This window comes from Phocoena phocoena, chromosome 3 (genome assembly GCF_963924675.1).
Source record: "Phocoena phocoena chromosome 3, mPhoPho1.1, whole genome shotgun sequence".
In the NCBI taxonomy this organism is placed as follows: domain Eukaryota; kingdom Metazoa; phylum Chordata; class Mammalia; order Artiodactyla; family Phocoenidae; genus Phocoena; species Phocoena phocoena.
This window is the reverse complement of record NC_089221.1, coordinates 115,018,415-115,035,836: the sequence shown is the minus strand read 5'-3', so window position 1 is coordinate 115,035,836 and position 17,422 is coordinate 115,018,415. Positions and strand designations below refer to the sequence as shown.

Here is a 17,422-nt window from a genome sequence, read left to right as displayed (position 1 = left end):
GAGCAAGGGCTTCTTTTGTCTTGCCCATCTCCAAATGCCCAGTGCTTAGGACAGTACTTGGCATGTAAAATGAGTTTCATAAATGTTTGAAGAATTGATGGGTTAAAGTCTTTCCTGTGCTAAATACAATCATGTTTGTCTAGAGGCAGATGCTCCAGGGACACCTCTAGCTCTGAATCTTTGTAACCTAGAAATAAGAGATTTATGGAAAGATACTCCTGGCACAGACAGTTTATTCAGCCTTAACTGAATATATCCCTTGGAGCAGACATAATGTCAGGGGACTGACTTGGAGTTCAGAAATGATGAGCCAGACTTGGCCCTGGCCTCACAGAGTAAGACAAAGGAGTGATTAAGTCCATGGGCTGGGGGCCATTCATGCGCTCATTCAACAACCGTTAGTATCCCCATGATATTCCAGACTGTGTGGAGGTGAGGGGCAAGCCGGAGTGAGGAGGAAAGATATTGTCTGTGGTCTCCTGAGGCTTCTACCAGATTTTTGACAGACTTAAGAGTCACATCCCAGCTTTGCCACTTACTAGTTGCATGACCTTAGGCAAGTTCTGATATTTTTTTCTCATCAGGTGAAGAAAATACTGGCCTTATAAGGTAATTGTAAGAGTGGAAGGGCTCTTTGTATTGGATGTTGCAGTCTAGACTCCAGAGGCATGAAAGAACAACAGGTGTTTGAGGGCTTATGAGTTGTCTACTGTAACTGAGGGCAGGGTAAATATTGGAGGAAGAGGAGAGAATGGGCAGGGAATGGGAACTAAATTTTGGAGAGGAAGTTTGAGGCCAGACTGTGGAAGAGAGAGTCCTGAAGCTCTTTCTTAAAAGAATATTTTTAAAAATTTAGAATCCATAACTTTAACAAAAACAAGAACATCAATTCCCCTCCTTTAGCGGGGGAAAAAAAAAAACCCAAAAAACGTTGCAGCCATTATAGTATCTAAAGCTGATTGTCTCCCTACTCTGTCTTACCTGCTGGGGACCCAGTATTTATTGCTAAAGAATGAAAATGAAAGATTTTACTCCTTGTGTTTCATCCACATTTGTCTTAAGGAAACCTCATAGGTAGTTGCCCATAATTTATTATTGCATCTGTCTTCCATGCCCAGTTTAGACCTGGTTTATATTTTATATTAGCACGACCAGCCTTAGCCTAGAGTGATGCAAGCGGGGGTGGGGAAGTGGCCCTTGAGTGGCACATTTGTGAAGAGACAGGCAGGAAACAGAGACAGTTGTGAGCGAGGCTGGAACTGTGAATTGCTCAGCTTATTTGGATGCATGTAGAAAATTGTATTTCGAAATGATTGAACATTGTGGGACACAAAAACCAGAGGACCAAGAATACACGAGATTTAAATGATACGGCACTCACTGAAACCTACAGTGGGAGATGCAAGCATTCTCCTCTCAGCTTGAGGGGGTTTCTAATGGCTTAGAAGGTGCTCCAAGAAACCTCAGCTCCAATCAGCGCTAACTCTGTCACGATTGCTTCAATGTTAACAGTTAAGGACTGGAATTTAATAACCTTGGGAACCATCCCAAGAAAGCAGAAATGAATCTGCCCTAATTGGAGAAAGAAAGGATTTAGAAATGAATAGTCTCCGATTACCCCTTTTGAAATCTGGAGCCAAGAGTTTCTGAAAACAGTGGGAAGGATGAAAGTAATAACAGCTTTAATTTTGATAGTTATACCTGGAGAGCCGCAAATGCTTTGTAGCTCATTTATAAACCTCACCCAACGCTTGACACATTTGAAAGCTCTCAAAAAAGCTTTGGATTTTGCAGGTTTAGTTCCCTAAAAAAACCTTGGGGCCTTTCACCAGTGGGACTGTGATAGAGCCCTGGGACAGATGGCGTTGGGCGAGGAGGGGGTCTGTTCTAGGGGGCATGGGATAGACCTGGAGCTGCTTTCTGGTCTTTGCAAGAATGAACAATTTGCTTATGAAGGTTCTTTGTATGTACTTATACTGCTACTGATTTTTCATCTTAGATGTCACTGCCCTGGAGAGCTCTCTGCTTCATCCTAGGACCCTTTAAACTCGGTAAACCCTTTAAACACTTCTCAAACTTTTCTACTAAAACACCCCTAAGGGCAAGTGAGAGCAAATACCTACTCTGAGGTTTAGGGGGCAGAATCCACTGTGAGCCCATACATTTTTGAAGCCTGTTTGATCCAAGTTTATGTGAATTTTGCATCTTATTCCATAGTAGACCAGTGACTGACTTAATAATAAAAAATGTTTAAAATTATCTACCATCTGGTAACAGATGTTGCAGGCAGAGTCACTGTGAATGTGCATCCTCCTTGGCCCACCACAGTCTGAGAAGCAAGGACTAGATTAGATTGTGGAAAACAGGGAAAGGAGACCAGGCTGTGATAGATACATATGGTGTGTGACTGCCTGCTTCCCTACCTTCCACTGATTTTTAGACTTGTCGGGGGTGTCCAGTGAGTGAACAGCATGTCACTTAACTAGAGCTCTGCACCGAGGTTCTGCCCCTCAGAGTGATGCCACGCTACGCAAGGCTCTGAGAGGTCACTTGAGCATCTTGATCTCCAAGCTGAGGCAGGCTTTCCCTGCAGACTTTACTGTTCTGGTTTCAGTTAACACCTGTTCCTGCCAGCCTCTCTACGGCAAGGCAGAAACAGGCCAGGTAGGTGGACATCCTCTGGCTGAGGATTGGAAAGCACCACCTTTGTCCACCAAACCTGCTTGGATGAACCTTGCTGCCCATTTATCCCCAGCCTACCACATGTTACCAACCTTCCTGGACTCAAGCCCTTGGCTGCTGGGATCAACAGTGTCTGCCAGATTCTCTTCCCTTAATTATTCCCTCTTTTTCTAGCCTTTTACCAGTGGCTCTTGAATGTAGGCCCTTAGGATACCTCAAGACTCAAACTCCTTGACTCTCCAGTAGAAACTTTTCAAAGCCCGAAGACCTTCTCTTGAAAAAGAGAGAGAGAGAAAAAAAAAAGAGTATGACCATGTAGGTTGTACTCTTGGTGAACATAATTTAGGGGAAGGAAAGGTTTTTATTCTTCATTTCTAGACCTTACAATCTCTGAGATGAGACAAAGCAGAGCACAGCCCTACTAGAGATATATGAATGCCTTAGTTGTCATACTCTGGTTTCAGCAGTGGTGAAGATCTGGTTGATCAGCAGAAGTGTTCTGGGTAGACTGGGCCCTGAGCTTGATGTTCAAAGAGAAATTTTAATGTTTTTTCCTGTGGAGATGAGTCTAATATTTGGGATTGGAAAGGCTGAACAGCATCATAGCTCCAGGATCTTGAGTCTCTGAAGTACCTGGGGTCACTTGCCCTTGGTGTACATCTCCTTTCTTTATCTGAAGAGCTGGTGGTGAGGATGAAAACATACACCATATTCCAGGCCCTGTGCTCAGCACCTTTCTGTGATATCTTGTCAGATCCTCATGACACCCCAGTGAGGTAGATTTGTTGGTCTGCAACTGAATCCTAAAGAGGTGAGTGACCCGTCAAGATCACATCAGCAGGAAGTAGCCAGCTGTGTCTCTCCTCTCAAACCCACACCTCTCTGATCCAAACCCTTGGGCAGTCTTCTAGGTGCACTAATTTTTATTTTTTTGGAAATCAGTGGAGTTTCTGAATGTCCACATTCTTACGACGGCTGCAGAATAATGGCAGAATCGTGCTCATTAGCACCAAAGGAGTTAGTTCTCTGAGGAAAGCTATGTGTTTTACAGGAATTTTAATTGCATTGAAGTGAGGAGCGGGTACAAAAGATAGACTTTATGAGCTATAGCACTCTTTTAAGTATGCCTTTTTCCTGGAAATATTTGATTTTTATTGTGCTTTTTGTATCCTCTTATTTTCTTAGGTTATGGAACTGGTCTTAAGTAATTCTGTCTCCTTTGTTCATAAATGTCTTATGAATAATTTCTGTCAATTGCAATGATATAGAACCCAAGCGCTTCAACTATTACAACATTTTAATAAATTCTGGCCATTTTGATGGATGAGAACATTAAGACTTCTCTGTGCATGGTGTCTTGTCCCTCTACTGAGAGTTGTGGCTACTCTCAGGTCCCGTTGATCATGCTGCCTGGTCCCGTCCCAGGTCACCGCCAGCCATCCTGCGTTTCCCCAGTGACATGGACCATATAGATGCTTCACAAAACCCACTCACAGAAGGAACAATGAGGTTCACTTGTTCCATGTTGTTTCTTATGTCAGAGAGAGAGAGTGTTAAGTTCACTGGATGGACATCAGCATTGCCTTGGAAAGAAACGCTGACTTTGTATTCATTATAAAAATCATATAAGTTTATTTACACATCTAAGCAGTTGGCTTTGACTTCAGTTGGTACAATGTTTTCTTCACAGTGAGCAGTTCTCTTGGGGATCCTATGGGTGACATGATTCTTGGGGGAGGTGGACAGAGGGGTTCCATATTGGCACTTGGCACTGTAGTCCTGACTTTTACCCCCATCATAAGCTGTTTCTGTGAGTGGTGTAGTGGCTCCAAGTATCATCTCTGGTGTGAGACTCACCTAGATTGAAATCCAGACTTAGCAACTGTGTGACCACAGACAAGTTACTTAACATCTCTGTGGCAATTTCCTTATTAGTAAATTCATATTAAACTGATCTGTATATCAGTTACCTCAATGGTGAATTAGAATAATAGTACATTATTTTACAGGTCGGTGGATGTTACTGTCTCTGTCAGGCCCCTGACGAGGTGATGCTTTATGTAATAAAATGCTCTTTTCTTCCCTTTTCTCCACTTAATTCTTCTCCTCTCCTCTCCTTTTTCTTCCTCTCCTCCATCCCACTTTTGAAGGGAAATCAGTTTCTCGGTGAAAACGCAGAGCGAGCGTCCTTGCTTTCACCATCCCAGAGCAGCTGGGGGAACGGGAGAAGGTGTGGGATGCGAGCTTTGAGAAAGAGCATTGACTGGCCAGGCTAATAACATTTTGTGGCCTGTGATATCATGGCACCTACTGTCACGGCTGCCCTAGTAGACCCCTCTGAACACGTTCGTTTCTAATGATCAGGATGTGTAAATTAGCCATGTGGGACTTATCGGTGGTTGCTTATAATGTCTCGCTTTGCACATGAGCAGGGGATTAAAGCTCTTCCCTGCCGCTGCTATTACTTCTAGCCCAGCATAGGGCATCCTTAACTCTTACATCCCAGAGGCAGAAGTGCCATACTCTCACAAGGCTGGACACTTGCTCTTGCCTCCAGCGATGGTCGTGACTTGTCATTGTCTCCCTGCTGTAGAGATTCTCCAGGAAGCAGGAGACTCTGCCTTTTGTGGGTAATGTTTCTAGACTACTCAGCGACAGGCTGCAGTGGTGGTGGCCCGCAGCCATAGGGCATCTGAATTGATTCACAGCTTGTTGCAGGGATGGCCCCAGGAGATAGGGGACATTCAGGAGGATGTCCTCTGTGTGAATGGGTGGAGGTTGGGGCTGGTGCTTCTTTTCAAGGGAAGCATGATAGGAAAGGGAAAGGACATCTCCTCTGATGTAGACAGACCTGGTTTTGAGTACTGGCTTTGCCATTTATTAGCCGTGTATTGTCAGAAAGTTACTTATCTTTTTCAAATCAGTTTTCTCATCTTTACCTTCCTTTTTCACTTAATGCACCATGAACATCTACCTATGTTAATACATATAAACCTACTTCTTCCCTTGTAGTAGGTGGACAGTATCTCATAAATGGACGTCTTGTAGTTAAGGTAACCATTTCCCTGTAGACGGTGTGATGGAATGAATGCTTGTGTTGAAGCCATAATCCTCACTATGGCTGTTTCTGGAGATGGAGCCTTTAAGGAAGTAATGAAGGTTAAATGAGGTCTTAAGGGTGGGACCCTGATACAGTAGGATAGGTATCATTATAAGAAGAGGTGTCAGAGAGCTTAGTGGCTCTGAGTATACCTAGAGAAACCCATGTGAAGACACAGAAGGTGGTCGTCTGCAAGCCAGGAAGAGAGCACTCACCAGAAACTGACCATGTTGGCACCCTGATCTCAGCCTTCCAGCCTCCAGAACTGTGAGAAGATAGGTTTCTGTTATTCAAGCCACTCAATCTCTGGTATTTTGTGGCAGTCTGAGCAGATGGATATAGATGGACCCTCAAGTTGTTTATAATTTCCCCTTATTGTAGATCATTAAGATACATGTTTTTTCTTTTTTCCATTCTTTCCATTTATTATTAAAATTTTCATATATATAAAAAAGTTGAGGGAACGATATAATAAATACCTATTTACTTATGCTTAATGGTTATTATCATTTAAGGACATGGTTGAAAAACTGCCCTCCAAAAGGGCTCTTCATTGTTTATACCACCCCTTGCAAACACACACGCACACGCACACACACACACACACACACACACACACACACAAATATAAGAGAGAGGATGCTTTTAGTTTTAACAGAAAGAAATGAGTCTTCAGACCCTTGGTTTGAAGGGGGAAGAAAAGGTCTCTTCCCAGGAGGGTATTTTTGGTCAGATGCATCTTTTTATCCCTTTGTCCTTGTCTGTCCTATGTCCCCACCCACTCCCATCTCCCAGTCCTTGGACACACACATTCAGCCTTCTATATCACTCACCTATCTGTCCTATTTAGACGCATGGCCAATAGGCCCCTTTGTTTGGCCTCAGAGAACATGGCCAACCCCTTGATTTGAAAGCTGAGATCAGTGATGGAAGATTTCCAAGCTGCCATTCTTCTATGGTTCCAGCAAAATCCTTTGGGTGGAATCTTCTGGTTTGTGTTCTGTGAGGCTCTGTCATCAGCTAGTAAACAAGCCCCTCTGGAGGGGGTGGGGGGAAGCAAGATGCATGCACGGGTTACCATGGGGACAGACGAACCGTCATAAATGTTTGGGATCTTAGCTTGACAAGGTTTTAGCAGTTTGGAGTAATTTCTTTGTCAGTCTTCCATTAAGTCACTCCTAATGAAGCACTGGGAGCGTTTTCGCTCTTCAGATGAACCTCACATGAGCACGATTAGGGCAGAGAGCAACGTTAAAAGGAAGAAGGAGACAACAAGCAGTCATTAATTTGTCAACTCTTTGAAAATTGAGTGACCTTTTGTCAGAGGAAGTTTCCACAAGTCACAGGAGTGGACCACAAGTTCACATGGTGCTTTTGGATTAAATCTTTGCTTCTTGGTCTCACCACGTAGCTTAATATCCCCAGGAAAAGGGGTCATGGAGGTTCCTCAGAGGAGGAAAGGGGGCACTAAGAGTTGACTACTGGGCCTTCCACTAGACACCCCCTCTCATTTGGAGGGTACGAGTGGTGTAGAGTTTGTCTGTTCTTATCAAAGGACCGGTTTCCATGTAAAATGTGTATAAAGGGTTCTCTCTTCCTACCCCCTCTCCACCAACTTCAGCATGGGAGGGTGTGCCATACTTGACGTCACTGTGGAAGTTGGTGGCCATGGCCCCCCCCCCAGAGTCCTCATTGTGGCTTCAAGGCCCCCCATGATGCTGCTGCCACTCTCTGTAGTCTCTCTCTGTAGTTGTGTCTCACACCACCCCTGCTGCAGCCTGCTGCCGGCCTGATGAAATGTTGCCATTCCCCAGACTTGCCACAATTTCTCTTACGTCTAGAATGGGAACTTCTTTTTACCCAGAATGTTCTTCCTCATCCTATTACCTGGGTTAAACCCACTTTTCCATTGATAGCAGTCTGTCCAGGAAGTCTCACCTAACCCACTGAAAGGCTGGATGAGGTACCTCCCCCATCTCCCATAACATACAGAACTTACCCTCATATTGCGTGTCTCCTCTGTTGAGCTGTGAGCTTCTGGAGGGCAAGAATGATATCTCGTTCACTCTAGAAGTGCCAGCCTCCAGCCTGAAAAAATGGGCCTGCACAGAACTGATGCTCTGCAAATATTAATGGAATAAACCCAAGCATATGTCACACCCCCAGGTGACTCTCAGGGACCCTTCGGTCAGCCCACAAAATGGAACATTCTCTCATCTTAGCATCTCTGAGGTGGTACCCTGCTCTGCTGTTCCAGGTATTATGACTGTTTGACAGTGAGCTTGTAGGATGTGCCCAAAGACAGCAAAAAGTCTTGATTCAGAATTTTCAAATCAACGTAGCTAATTAAAAATTAACTCATACTGAAAAACAAGTTCAGAAACAATTACGATAATTAAAATATCAGTGCCTTAATTGAGACCAAGCAGTGAGCTTAAAAAATAAGATTACTTTCAAAAAAAGCTTACATGAAGCTTGTAATTAACTGGCTTTTGAATTTGATGTTTTTCAGCTTGACAAATTTCTGTTTAAATTAATTCATTCTTGTTTTCTTTTTCCCTTTGAAAAAAGTTTTTGTAAAAATTATTGAAAAAATTAATTGGACATGTATCCTATGCTAGTTGACTGGTTTTTGTTTGTGGGCGGGAAAGATGAAATTAACCTCCCGTGGGTATCTGCTCTGTGTTAGGCATAGTCTCTTCTTTTTTTTTTTTTTTTTGCGGTACGCGGGCCTCTCACTGTTGCGGCCTCTCCTGTTGCGGAGCACAGGCTCCGGAAGCGCAGGCTCAGCGGCCATGGCTCACGGGCCCAGCCGCTCCACGGCATGTGGGATCCCCCCGGACCGGGACACAAACCCGTGTCCCCTGCATCAGCAGGCGGACTCTCAACCACTGCGCCACCAGGGAAGCCCTAGTCTCTTGTTTGAGTCCACATGAGTCCTGCAGGTATTATGGTAGAAGAGGTAGAGGGGACGCAGGGCTTCGGCATCTTGTGGGGAGTGATGCGTCCTATCATCAAGCATGCACTGGGGAAGAGAGGAACTTGGAGCGCAGTTTCCAGAAATCATTAGCACCTTGACGAGGAAGCTTCTACCCCTGGTAAGGGTTATCATGAACTCTCAGCCCTCTCTCCGTACCTCGTCACCTGCACAATTTCCCTGCACCTTATTAAAAGGCCTCTCAAATGCCACTTATTATTCTGATCTCCTATCATTTCCTCTAGAAAGTGGAGCCGCTCAGCCCTGCCCAGTACAGGTGTGGGTGCCTTTCAGTCACTGCGAGCCTCGGGGCTGCTGGGAGAAGTGTATTTGAGAGGCAGCATTTACATGGAAGTGGCACGCTCCTTTACCATCCTCATCCCCTTTCAATTCCAGTACTGCTGTTTTTCAAAAACAAGATGCGTCCTGGTGATTAAGTAAACGCTGACAGCTTGATTTGTTACTGTTTTGTTGTGCTGTGAAGTTCATTTACTCTAAATAATTCCCATGCATGTTTGAAGTATTCAGACCCTGGTAATTAATTTTTAGCAGACTTGATTTCTATATGCAAATTGTTAAGTAAGTATGTGTATGAAGTTAAATAGCTGATGATTTTTATTTATTAGTATTTCTGGTTGGAGTTTTTTTTTTTTTTTTTTTTTTAAGAAACGTTAGCCTTAAGAATTGGAGGAGGGTGATCTATAGTCTTAGCCTAATGGTAGGGTGACAGATGTAGCAAGGTTGCAGAAAAAAATTGACAGCCACTGGTCAGGTGACTCCTTTGGGGGGTTGCTGCATTTTAGAGGGGGTGGGCAGAGGGCACAACTGCCCAGGGTTGGCATCCCCACCTTCCGGGGGGCACTGGGGCCGTGTGTGGTGCATCGGGGCATCCTGTGTGGCCCAGCCAGCCAGACCCCCTGGCTTCCCTTTACTTTTACTCCTTAAGTCTCAGCCTGCCCTGAAGGCCTCTCAGGAGCATGGCACATCTGGGCTCAATACTTGGTGTAAGGTGGGACCCCACATCCACCTTTTAAAGGAGACTCTAGGTGATTTTCATGCCGCTGGTGTATCGTGGTGAGGAGTTTGGGTTCTGGAGTCAACCGACCAGATGTCACATACCGTCCGCCCCTCTCATCTTCTTTGTACAACGGGCACAGGAATGGCAGCCGCCGCCTTGGGTGTTTGCAAGAATTAAGTGCGGTAATCCAGTTAGAGGGCTTCGTTCACTGCCTGCATGTCAAAAGCACTGGATACGTGTGAGCTATTGTTCTGGTTATTTTTGAGGCTTACTGTTCACTCTGCGAACAAAATCCAGGCACACAACAAATAACAAACACCTGTGAGGTGCTTCACATGTTTCAGGTCTGTTCTCAGCACTTACAATGGTGAATTCATTTCATCCTCTTGATAACCAAAAGCGATAGTAGGGACTGCTATTATCCCATTTCACAGAAGAGAAAATTGAGGTATAGAAGGTCAGGAAGCAGTGAAGGCAGAATTCACCTTGATCACTGGGCTCCTCCCTGCTGTGCCCAGCTGACTTACTCTCCTTGAGATTGCACTGCCCCTTGAGGCCATCTGGATCCCAGTGTGGACATTGCATGTCTGTGAAGTTGGCTGCAAAAGCAAGAAGAAGCTCAAATTTGGCAACAAATCTTGTCATATGGTCCTGCAGATTTTGAGACCCTCGGCCAGCCTGGTGTTTGCCATCTCTGAGATCCACTCCAGTGAAAATCCCAAGCGTTCTACAGCGCTTGACACCTGTCAGGAAATGCCTCACTTGGTACCTGTGGCCCGGGCTGCCAGGGATGTCTTCATCCTGGGGTGGCCAGAAGTGTGAGAAGGGGCAGTGAAGGGCCAGCATGGTCTTCCTCAGCCGCCATCTCATGGCCATTCATTGTTAGCTCGGTGCTGCTTGAGTCCTGGAAAGCAAGTCACAGCTGGCTGGACTGCTGCCCTGGGGTGAAGGTGGAGGGCAAAGCACAAGGAGAAGGCCACTGGCTTCTCGTGAGGACGTCTCAGGAGGCAAGAGAGCTCCACCTGGGACCAGGAAGTTCCTGCTGCAAGCTTCTGGAAGGCCCGGCCTTGGAGGGCTCTGAGGGCAGACACAGGCCCCCAGCTACTCACTTCCCAGAGGCGAAGCCCTTAGCTTAGGAGCTCGGAGTGAGCACCCTGCCCCTGGAGCTTTAGCCTCTCTCTCTTGCAGCCCGTCTCCTGCTGCTAGGCACCAGGCAGCCGGGCACGTCCACTGGGGAGTAGGCTCTGCCAGGTGACTCCCCTGGGACCATGGCCTGGGTCTCGTTGCTCACCTGACCGGCCTGAGAATACACCCTGGTTTCTGTTTGCGGAGGCTGAAGCTGCTTCAGTGGAGGGAGCCGCCCTGAGCAGTTCAAGCCCCAGAAAGAAATACCTTCGGGTGTAGTGTGTTCAGGTCCCTTGAGGAATTCCCAGCAGCCGTGGGAAGAAAATGGCATTGCGATTCTGGGCCTGGGCGGTATGACAGGAATCCTGACTTCCGCTAAGTGCAGGGGGATCATGGTTGCTGAGGGGCCCAGGGTTTGATGGGAGTCCTCCCATTTCTTGTAGCAGTTTTGCTGTCCCTGCTTGGGACGCCGATTTGTTTAACTGAACGTTTGCGTGGGGAGCATGACCTCGCCTGGCTGTGGAGAGCAGTTATGACAGATTGACCACCTGATCGGCTTTAGGACGCAGAGCTGGGAGATGGCACCGTTGTTTTTGTTTTGCAGAGGATTTCCTGTGGCCTCTTGTCTGCCCTGATGAGCGTGTACACCTCAGCCTGTGGAGTGTTGCTTAGCCAGGGGCCCGCTGCCCTGCCTGTTCTAGGAAATGCTGCAGGGTACGATCTGCTGGCTTTGGAGACCCTTCTCCAGTGACTTGGTCGAATCAACCCCCGCGCTCATTATTTCCACCCACAAAGCCCACTTTCTAGTCAGACTAAATATCTTAGGATTGCCCAGCCACGCCTGTCTACCTTGGAGTGTGCTGGCCGCCCTGCCCAGATTGCCTTTTCTAGCCTTGCTTTCTAAGATCCTGCCCATCCCTTAAGATCCAATTCACATATTAATGCCTCATTAATCCTTGCCCCAGAAATTGATCTCTCTTTTTCTCTCAACCTCTGTTATCATTTTATATGCCTGTCATGGCCCTTATCTAATTCTCCTTTGCACAATAAATATTTATGTGTCAGCCTTTCCCCCCACCCGTTTACGTCATGAGTTTGTGTGGCTCAAAACTGTCTTGTTCATCCTGAAGTTCTTCGCAAAACTTAAAATGGCTTCTTTGTGCTCACAGTCCGTGTTGATGCAGCTGAAGCCAAAAAACTCCGTCCTCTGGGACTTTCTATTATAGGAAATAAGTAAAATTGGGCACAAAGTCATAAAAAGCAATAGCAGACAAATAACCAAAGAGGGAAATGTGGCTTTTGGTCCTCTGAACACACAAGATTCTAAAGGATTTTTAAAAGTAATTCCTGGCCAAGATGAAGATACTGAAACTCCCCAAAGCACAAAAGAATCACTCTCCTGATGTTGAAGAAAACCACGTGGAATAGACACAGAATTCGCCCCCGGTGTGGGTTTTCATTCCAATCCCCGCCAGCCTAAGTAAACAGCGCAGGGTGCAAACATGTAGTCTGTTTATTTCCCTCTTGTATATTTGAGTAGAAATAGAAATTAGATTTCCCTGGAGGTCCTAACTCCTCTTTTCATGTTCTTTTTGCCTCAGCTCTGGACCCATCCAAAGACCCCTGCCTAAAGGTGAAATGCAGCCCTCACAAGGTGTGTGTGACCCAGGACTACCAGACTGCCCTGTGTGTCAGCCGTAAGCACCTGCTCCCCAGGTAAGCCGCAGGCTGTGAGGTCCTCTCCAGCCAGCAGATCTGGGGTACCTGATCTCTGACTGGGGGGCAAGGGAGAGAGGGGGAGCAGGTGTTTGTATCTGTGTCTTATATGGTACGTGGTGTAAGAACTCTTGCTGTGGTATGAATCTCAGTTCTCAGACACATATTTGCAAAGAGAGTTAATATCTTAGTTTCCTTTGAATCAACTTTATTTGACTCTGAGTCCTCATCTGAGCAGATGAACAGAAAATCCCTTCCTGGTGATTATGGTGGCCCTTCCTCCTCCTGGGGTGACCTCAGGATCCAGGAAGCTTCTAGCTAAGAAAACAGGGGCTGTACCTTTAGTCTTCTGGTTGCCAATGACATCCTTCCTACGATAATCCTTGGACGTTCTTTGAGGTTGGCGGGGCTGAGGGTTGTCTGCTTCCATGCTCCATGGGGCGTGGGTGTCTTTGCCAGGCCGAGAGTACTGGTGTGGGGTTCTGCTGCCTCAAGACCACTAGGCCACCATTCCTTCTGAGAGTGTGTCTTTCTATTTCTCCAGCCCAGGGGAAGTCTCTCCCCTCCTCTTCAGGGTTGTTAAAGCCTTTGTCCCTTACTCCCCACCCATTCCCAGCATTCAGTGGGCTTAGGATTTTACAGATGACAGAAGGAGCCTTTGAATTCAGGCTACATCTGCCTTCAGTCCTGCAGAAATACGTAAAGCAAGAACACACACACACACACACACACACACACACAGCCCCCCAATAGGCTTGCTTTTTTCTTTTTTTTTTAACATCTTTATTGGAGTATAATTGCTTTACAGTGGTGTGTTGGTTTCTGCTTTATAACAAAGTGAATCAGTTATACATATACATATATCCTCATCTCTCTTCCCTCTTTCGTCTCCCTCCTACCCTCCCTATCCCACCCCTCTAGGTGGTCACAAAGCCCCAAGCTGATCTCCCTGTGCTATGGGGCTGCTTCCCACTAGCTATCTATTTTACATTTGGTAGTATATATAAGTCCATGCCACTCTCTCACTTCATCCAAGCTTGCCCTTCCCCGTCCCCGTGTCCTCAAGTCTATTCTCTACATCTGTGTCTTTATTCCTGTCCTGCCCCTAGGTTCTTCAGAACCATTTTTTTTTTGATTCCATATATATGTGTTAGCATATGGTACTTGTTTTTCTCTTTCTGGCTTACTTCACTATGTAAGACTCTAGGTCCATCCACCTCACTACAAATAAATCAATTTCATTTCTTCTTATGGCTGAGTAATATTCCATCGTATATATGTGCCACATCTTCTTTATGCAATCATTAGTCGATGGACACTTAGGTTGCTTCCATGTTCTGGCTATTGTAAATAGAGCTGCATTGAACATTGCAGTACATGACTCTTTTTGAATTATGGTTTTCTAAGGGTATATGCCCAGTAGTGGGATTGCTGGGTCACATGGTAGTTCTACTTTTAGTTTTTTAAGGAACCTCGATACTGTTCTCCATAGTGGCGGTATCAATTTACATTCCCACCAACAGTGCAAGAGGATTCCCTTTTCTTCACACCCTCTCCAGCATTTATTGTTTGTAGATTTTTTTTTTTTTTTTTTTTTTTTGTACGCGGGCCTCTCACTGCTGCGGCCTCTCCCATTGCGGAGTTTAGGCTCTGGACGCGCGGGCTCAGCAGCCATGGCTCATGGGCCCAGCCGCTCCGCGGCATGTGGGATCTTCCCAGACTGGGGCACGAACCCATGTCTCCTGCATCGGCAGGTGGACTCTCAACCACTGCGCCACCAGGGAAGCCCTGTTTTTAGATTTTGTGATGATGGCCATTCTAACTGGTGTGAGGTGATACCTCACTGTACTTTTGATTTGCATTTCTCTAATGATTAGTCATGTTGAACATCCTTTCATGTGTTTTCAGGCAATCTGTATGTCTTCTTTGGAAAAATGTCTATTTAGGTCTTCTGCCCATTTTTGGATTGGGCTGTTTTTTTTTTGATATTGAGCTGCATGAGCTGCTTGTAAATTTTGGTGATTAATACTCTGTCTGTTGCTTCATTTGCAAATATTTTCTCCCATTCTGAGGGTTGTCTTTTCCTCTTGTTTATGGTTTCCTTTGCTGTGTGAAAGCTTTTACGTTTCATTAGGTCCCATTTATTTATTTTTGTTTTTATTTCCATTACTCTGAAGAGGTGGGTCAAAAAGGATCTTGCTGTGATTTATGTCATAGAATGTCTGCCTATGTTTTCCTCTAAGAGTTCTATAGTGTCCGGCCTTATATTTAGGTCTTTAATCCATTTTGAGTTTATTTTCGTGTATGGTGTTAGGGAGTGTTCTAATTTCATTCTTTTACATGTAGCTGTCCAGTTCCGCCAGCACCATTTATTGAAGAGGCTGTCTTTCCCCCTTGTCTGTTCTTGCCTCCTTTATCAAAAATAAGGTGACCATACATGCATGGGTTTATCTCTGGGCTTTCTATCCTGTTCCATTGATATGTAGTTCTCCTTTTGTGCCAGTACCATACTGTCTTGATTACTGTAGCTTTGTAGTATAGTCTGAAGTCAGGGAGCCTGATTCCTCCAGCTCTGTTTTTCTTTCTCAAGATTGCTTTGGCTATTCGAGGTCTTTTGTGTTCTCATACAAATTGTGCAATTTTTTGTTCTAGTTCTGTGAAAAATGCCATTGGTAGTTTGATAGGGATTGCATTGCACCTGTAGATTGCTTTGGGTAGTATAGTCATTCTCACAATGTTGATTCTTCCAATCCAAGAACATGGTATATCTCCCATTCTGTTTGTATCATATTTAATTACTTTCATCAGTGTCTTATAGTTTTCTGCATACAGGTCTTTTTTCTCCTGAGGAAGGTTTATTCCTAGGTATTTTATTCATTTTGTTGCAGTGGTAAATGGGAGTGTTTCCTTAATTTCTCTTTCAGATTTTTCATCATTAGTGTATAGGAATGCAAGAGATTTCTGTGCATTAATTTTGTATCCTGCTACTTTACCAAATTCATTGATTAACTCTAGTAGTTTTCTGGTAGCATCTTTAGGATTCTCTATGTATAGTATCATGTCATCTGCAAACAGTGACAGCTTTACTTCTTCTCTTCCGATTTGGATTCCTTTTATTTCTTTTTCTTCTCTGATTGCTATGGCTAAAACTTCCAAAACTACGTTGAATAATAGTGGTGAGAGTGGGCAACCTTGTCTTGTTCCTGATCTTAGTGGAAATGGTTTCAGTTTTTCATCATTGAGAATGATGTTGGCTCTGGGTTTGTCATATATGGCCTTTATTATGTTGAGGTAAGCTCCCTCTATGCCTACTTTCTGGAGGGTTTTTATCATAAATGGGTGTTGAATTTTGTTGAAGCTTTTTCTGCATCTATTGAGATGATCATATGGTTTTTATTCTTCAGTTTGTTAATATGGTGTATCACATTGATTGATTTGCATATATTGAAGAATCCTTGAATTCCTCAGATAAACCCCACTTGATCATGGTGTATGATCCGTTTAATGTGCTGTTGGCTTCTGTTTGCTAGTGTTTTGTTGAGGATTTTTGCATCTATGTTCATCAGTGATATTTACCTGTAGTTTTCTTTCTTTGTGACATCTTAGTCTGGTTTTGGTATCAGGGTGATGGTGGCCTCATAGAATGAGTTTGGCAGTGTTCCTCCCTCTGCAATTTTTTGGAAGAGTTTGAGAAGGGTAGGTGTTAGCTCTTCTCTAAATGTTTGATAGAATTCTCCTGTGAAACCATCTGGTCCTGGGATTTTGTGTGTTGGAAGATTTTTAATTACAGTCTCAATTTCTGTGCTTGAGATTGGTCTGTTCATATTTTCTATTTCTTCCTGGTTCAGTCTCAGAAAGTTGTGCTTTCCTAAGAATGTGTCCATTTCTTCCAGGTTGTCCATTTTATTGGCATATGGTTGCTTATAGGAATCTCTCATGATCCTTTGTATTTCTGCGGTGTCAGTTGTTAATTCTCCTTTTTCATTTCTAATTCTGTTGATTTGAGTCTTCTCCCTTTTTTTCTTGGTGAGTCTGGCTTTATCAATTTTGTTTATCTTCTCAAAGGACCAGCTTTTAGTTTTATTGATCTTTGCTGTTGTTTCATTCATTTCTTTTTCATTTATTTCTGATCTGATCTTTATGATTTCTTTCCTTCTGCTAACTTTGTGGGGGTTTTTTGTTCTTCTTTCTCTAATTGCTTTAGGTGTAAGGTTAGGTTGTTTATTTGAGATGTTTCTTGTTTTTTGAGGTAGGATTGTATTGGTATAAACTTCCCTCTTAGAACTGCTTTTGCTGCATCCCATAGGTTTTGGATTGTTGTGTTTTCATTGTCATTTGTTTCTAGGTATTTCTTGATTTCCTCTTTGATTTCTTCAGTGCTCTCCTGGTTATTTAGTAGTGTGTTGTTTAGCCTCCATGTGTTTGTATTTTCCACAGACTTTTTCCTGTAATTGATATCCAGTCTCATAGCGTTGTGGTCAGAAAAGATACTTGATACGTTTTCAATTTTCTTAAATTTGCCAAGGCTTGATTTGTGACCCAAGATATGATCTATCCTGGAGAATGTTCCATGAGCACTTGAGAAAATGTGTATTTTGTTGTTTTTCAATGGAATGTCCTATAAATAGCAATTAAGTCCATCTTGTTTAATGTATCATTTAAAGCTTGTGTTTCATTATATATTTTCATTTTGGATAATCTGTCCGTTGGTGGAAGTGGGGTGTTAAAGTCTCCTACTATGATTGTGTTACTGTCGATTTCCCCTTTATGGCTGCTAGTATTTGCCTTATGTATTGAGATGCTC

General features: G+C 44.2%; 1 protein-coding gene across 2 annotated transcripts in view; it reads left to right on the top strand.

Moving 5' to 3' along the window:
* Positions 1-17,422, top strand: part of SPOCK1 (SPARC (osteonectin), cwcv and kazal like domains proteoglycan 1) — a 558,187-nt gene that overhangs the window by 375,036 nt on the left and 165,729 nt on the right. For both annotated transcript variants that reach the window (XM_065873450.1, XM_065873451.1), the window contains one exon: positions 12,504-12,618. In XM_065873450.1, coding sequence (XP_065729522.1) covers positions 12,504-12,618 — 115 coding nt within the window. The remainder of the gene's footprint in view (positions 1-12,503; positions 12,619-17,422) is intronic.